Source organism: Lipotes vexillifer, unplaced genomic scaffold, assembly GCF_000442215.2.
Source record: "Lipotes vexillifer unplaced genomic scaffold, Lipotes_vexillifer_v1.1 scaffold86, whole genome shotgun sequence".
Classification (NCBI taxonomy): Eukaryota; Metazoa; Chordata; class Mammalia; order Artiodactyla; family Lipotidae; genus Lipotes; species Lipotes vexillifer.
The window spans coordinates 2500933-2506932 of NW_006785406.1; the positions used below are offsets into that span (position 1 = coordinate 2500933).

At 46.1% G+C, this 6000-nt stretch overlaps 1 protein-coding gene across 1 annotated transcript in view; it reads right to left on the reverse strand.

Moving 5' to 3' along the window:
• Nucleotides 1–6000, reverse strand: part of EPHB1 (EPH receptor B1) — a 433422-nt gene that overhangs the window by 54817 nt on the left and 372605 nt on the right. Inside the window, exon 11 of the mRNA XM_007457544.1 lies at nt 1104–1351. Within this exon, the coding sequence (XP_007457606.1) occupies nt 1104–1351 (248 nt within the window). The remainder of the gene's footprint in view (nt 1–1103; nt 1352–6000) is intronic.

The window sequence follows — 6000 nt, forward strand, 5'->3', positions numbered from 1 at the left end:
AAATTGTTGTTGGGCTAAGTCACTAAAATCTTGGGGTGATTTGTTCCACAGCATTGGAGCAATGTCTCTCTCATCAATATAGGCCCAGTTCCCAGCACAGGGCACCTCATGACTGTTTCAATGAGACTCTACAAATGGTCCTTTGATCTTCAGCCATAGCTACTATTTGGTAGCTTTGGTGACATGCATAGCTGGCTACTTAGTATTACTCTGAAGCCCTTGCTCAGAAGGTCCTGCCCCATTCTTTGATGCTGCTCCCTGCACTGTCTTGCTCCCAGGCTGCCCAGCTGCCCCTTTGGTCCGAGGCAGGCCTTGCTCCGCGGCCTGTGGTCAGACAACTTCTACCCTCCAGACATGAGCGCCTCGGCCGTGCTCACTCACCCCCTCTCTGAATAGCTCTGGAATATCCCACAGAAGTGAAAATGCTTCCATTGTGGCTGCATGTGGGCATGCTCTGACAACGGTCATTTACAGATCTCCTGGCCATAGGCCTTCAGGGACCCGCACCTCTGCTGCAGGTGGTTGGGAGCCACAGTTCTCCATCAGCTCCAGGAAAGACTTGTGGATGCCTGTGACACACTCTTCCCCTGACCTGCCCAGAAGCGCCTCCTCAGAGGCCAGGATGCCCAGGCATCAGAAAAGGGCAACCTGTTTTATCTCTGAACTGTGAACAAAGAGAGCAGTCTGGGAGGGCGGCTATGCTGGGAAAGAGGCAGAGATGACCACTGGCATCGGCATGAATCATGCAGGACAGCGTAGCAGCTGGAAGTCTCTTCAGTCTCTTCAGTGACACCGATGGCCATTCTCCATCCTCCTCTATTCACTCTTACTCATCCAGCAAGCACTTATCCAGGCCTGGCTCGATGCCGTCCTCCTACAGAGGGGTCCACATGCTCTGCTTTGTTCTTTCCTTTCAGCAGCAAATCTGTTAACCTCGCTAACGTCTTCAACGCCCACCCGCGTTTCATCAGGGATTCCTGAGCGACAGGCTGTCCTCACACGGACACTTCTCCCCAGCCCATGATGGTGTGCCAGCGTCCACCAGCGCCAGCATCATCCATGCTTTTGCCCTGAGGAGTAAAGGTGAGCTGAGCTGCTCTTACCCTGAGGAAAGAATCCAAAGCGCCATTCTCCATGAACTCCGTGATGATCATGACCGGCCGACTCTTGGTGACCACGCCCTCCAGGCGAATGATGTTGGGATGGTCGAACTGGCCCATGATGCTCGCTTCACTCAGAAAGTCCCGTCGCTGCTTCTCCGAGTACCCAGCCTTCAGTGTCTTGATGGCCACATTGATTTCCCTCTTGCCTGGAAGTTTCAAACGCCCCTTGTACACCTCTCCAAACTCTCCTGCAACAAGAATGCAATTATTACTCACTTCCTTCTGTCTGTGGAACCATGAGGGGAGGCAGCTTATCAAGAACAACGGTGCTCCAAGTGGAACGGTGATTAAGGTGGCAGAAAGGAAATAGTGTCCTCTCATTGCAACTGTGACGTCCCAGTGCTAAGCAGTTCACAGCAAACACAGAAGGAATACCCAAATATGTTCTTTAGCTCGGATCTCAGCTTGGGTAACTAAAGTGAAATTTCAGACTCTATATGGGTTTGTTTTACCTCAGGTTTGTTTTTTCATTTGTATCCCAGATGAACAATTGAAATGAAATGGTCAGTTTCACTGTGGCAGAATCATAATTCATTTTTAGCAGAGCCTAGTGCAAGAATGTCCAGGGGTTATGGGATACGTTCAGGTACTTTAGTCCTCTGAATGAGATGTATAGCGTTTATGTTCCTACATTGCCCTGAAAGTGTTTGTGTCTATTTGGTCCCTCGGAAAACAGAAACTGAGGAGTAAGGAAGGTAAGTTAGCAGACGCTATGTAGGATAAAGGGGAGAGAAGTAGGATTGCCAGAGTCCCAGATCATGGTGCAGACCTGACTTTATGAAAAGAAGGGGGAAGCAGGAGTGGGCAAGGAGAGGCCCAGATTGCGGTGCAGACCTGGTAGATGCAGACCTGACAGTCTCATCTAACCCAATGAGGAGCTTCAGAATAAAGAGTGCCCATTCCAGAAAGGCCCAGGCCCTAGCATCCCACCATGCTCAGTCACTGACTGGGGCTGCCAGAAAGAGCTGGGTCCCTGCGAGAAAGCCAAGGAAGATCTTGAAGGTGCAGCAGCAGGAGGCTGGCAGCTACCTGCACTCCTGGCAGCTGAATAGCAAGTGGCTTTTTCAAGCAGACGCGAGCTGCACACCTCCATGGGTGCCACAGCATTTAAACATTTTTGCAGTAAAATCACCAAGAGTAAAAACAATTCTGGTGACACTATTTCACAGCTGCTTAAAAAATCTGTTGAATCCCATTCAACGTGCTTTCAAAAGTTATCTTATGATTTAACTTGGTTTTGTAACTTCAGTTCTTTCATGTGAAGCAATTTAGAATCTACTTGTAAGTGCATCGCAGAAATGGGTGTCAAAGGCCTGATAGGAGAAACATGACTTTCTGCTGGGAAAACTTTCTTTCTCACTTTCAGCTTCTGCAAGGCGATGATGGAGCAAACTGTGAGCAATCAGATACGTTACTGGCCGAATTAGAAAAGCAAGTTAACATCTGTGATTTAGTTGGGAACTTCTTGTATTTTCTGCTGCATAGGTTGGAAGGAAGCTGCATGAAAGGCCTTTGGATGCAGAACTGCTCCAGAGTCTATGGAACTTGTTAGAATCTAAGGCTGGAGTAGAGGTTGGCTTAAGCACCATTAGGAAGGTTTTAGCATGGACCTAAGATAGACAGCATGTGTAATACTGGTTTTGACATGAGATCACAACTGTTTGAGGTCAGACCAAGTCTCATTCATGTCCGTAACTTGTACACACCACTGCAGTGTCTGGTACGTGGTAGGTATGCCAATAAAAGTTGGGGTATCTTATTTATTATTATTTGTTTGGCTTTGCCCATTCTTGGGTTACAAACTGCTGGAGGCTCCAAAAGAAGTGGAGGTACCAGTATTTACATTTTTACAAAAGACTGTTTATGGCAGCATCTCCTTCAACAGCCAAACACCATATGACCATAACCAGGGGGATGGCTGGAAAGGGACAGCCATCCTGCAGAATGCTCTGAGCTTCTGAAAACTAATAGATGAGTGAGATGTATTGGCTTCAAAAATGTCTGCATTACATTGCTAAGTGAAGCAGAAAAGAAGAGAAAGTTATATTAATAGAATGTGGTCTGTAGAATATGCCTGTAGGGGGGTGGTGAATGCCAAAAAAAAAAACATTATGGAAAAAATTCATAGCAAATTTACTTTCAACTTCAAATTATTTTAAAAATTGGTTACACCAGAATGGTGGGAATAGGAGTGGGGAAGTATGGATTAGTAAACTTTAGTTACTTTTATGTTTAAATTGTTACAATAAGCATTGTCTTTGCAGTTCAAATGAGTAAAATTTAAAGAAAAGTACTGAATAACAACCACCTGTCATATATGTGTGCTTCTCTATGTATATATATTTGTGTAGAGTATGTATATGTATGTATGTATACATACTTGTGTATATACATGCATATATGTATGTGTCTGTATGCATGTGTGCATATATTGTATATATGGATGTGTCTCTATATATTTTTGTATGTATATATATGTGTCTGTGTATAGAGATATGTGGAATCCATCTCTCTGACACCTCCACCTAGTAGTTATTCAATAACTATGAGCTGAATGAATACAGCTTGCATATTTAATAAGTATACTAACTGAAGAATATCAGTATTTCTTCCCTGTTGTCATACTAATGAGTTCTATTTTCTTTTAGTAAAAAGACACGGTTGAGAGTGAGGGGAAAGTATGCTAATATTTCTTCTTGGGGGAGATAGTACACCAAAATGTCTTGAATACCTGCTCTGTGCCAGGTACCGTGCTGGGCTCTTTGCATGTCTTAATCCTCACAGCACCTTCATGAGCTGGGTATTATCATGCTCATTTTACTAATAAGGAAACTGAGGCACAAAGAAAACATGCCTCAAACCCCACATCTGTGAGGCAGAGCCAGGGATACTCCCCTGGCCTATCCCTTTTCCTGCCATACCGCCTCTCAGAAGGTGTGTTCGGTTAGCAGTGCCACAGGAAGAGAGCTGGGTGGATGTGAAGTCACAATGCAGGGCCCACTGTGCTCCAACTGTGCAAGTCCTAACCATTCATATGCAGTTACTGGTATAGTGACTCAGTAACTAGGGAACAGCAAACACAGTGTGACTGAGACAGGCTGGGATCTGGGACACTTTGCTGCAGTGCTGCAGTGCTTGCACCTGGACACACCTCTCTTCAAGCAACAAAATACAAAGAAACTGTATGGGACTAAAAATAACTGCATGCATGTGCAGTTTGGGCAAAATTATGGACAAAAGATACAAAGAGACCAAAAAACCCAACTGCCACTTTTGCAGAGCCCAGAGCAAGAGCAAGGAGTCAGGAGCAAAAGCAGGGCACTGCACATGCCCCCTGCACACCACACCTCCTAAGGGGTGGGCAAAACACCTAAGCCACCCCTCCAGACTGACCCCTGCACACACACCATATAAGGAACAAGCTCGCCCCTCCTGAGGGAGCTAGCAAGCAGGGAAACTGTTGTTTGTTCTCACCCCCCTCTGCTGTAGCAGGGGTCACAGTGAAGCCTTGCCTGAATTTCTTGTCTGGCCTCTAGTCAATTTTTATTGATTGGGGAAGGCCAAGAACCCTGGTTGTTATCAGGACTACCTTATAGACAAATATCATATTCATGGAAAGTTCCTGCCCGGCTAGTCAGATGAGATCAGAATATTTAGGAATCAGAATATTTATGAATTTCTACACATCAGTCTGGGGAGTGTGTAAAAGTGCCCCAGGTGAATCTGCTATTCCCCACAACATACACATAAATTCCCCAGTTGAGGACTTCTGTTATATACCAGCGTTCCCAAAGTTGGCTGCCCACTGCAATCCCCTGGGAAGTTTACAAAGCACAGAGGCCTGGGTCCCACCTCCAGGAATTCTGTTTAGTTGGTCTGGGTGCAGCCTGGGCACGGATATAGTTAAAAGCTGCTCGCAGGAGCAGCTATGTAATTTGCAGGGCCTGGTACAAAATGAAAATGCAGGACTCCCTGTTCAAAATTTATTAAGAATTTCAACACTGTGACAACAGAGCATTAAACTAAGTGTGGGCCCTGCTAAGCATGGGACTCCGTGGGACCACACAGGTCCCATGAAGCCAGGCCTAGCTGCCCAGGTGGTTCTGAGGAACAGCCAATGTTGAGAGCCAGGGGTCTAAACCACCCAAGCATATTTCAAACGGATTAGGGAACTGCTAAAGGCCCTGGAGTACCTGGAATTCATCCCTACATCTTTGAATTCATTTGAAAGCAGTGCTTGCCTACAAGCTGCCTTTCACTGCACAGGGCCTGACACATAGTGTGGGCTTTGTAGCTGTGAGCGGAGAGAAAGAAGGAAGCAAGAAATCAATGAAGGTGTGGCTTTGCCAAGTCCTATCTGTATAGAACAGTGTGGGCTACGTATATGCGTTTCCTAATTGACAAATGTCATGTCATTGTTTAATCTTTGTGGCTGACTGGTCTTCAGGTTCAGTGTTCCTAATACTTTAGCTCTAAATTATATCCTCTGTAGGGGTCTCATCATATAGTTTTTGAAATTATAAAATAAAAATGTGCTCTCCTGAGAGGATTTTTAGGGCAGTGAAATTACTCTATATGAAATTAAATGGTGGATACACGTCATTATACATTTGTTCAAATCCATAGAATGTACAACAACAAGAGTGAACCTTGGGCTTCCCTGGTGGCATAGTAGTTGAGAGTCCACCTGCCGATGCAGGGGACACGGGTTCGTGCCTGGGTCCGGGAAGATCCCACATGCTGCGGAGCGGCTGGGCCCGTGAGCCATGGCCGCTGAGCCTGTGCGTCCGGAGCCTGTGCTCTGCAACGGGAGAGGCCACAACAGTGAGAGGCCCGT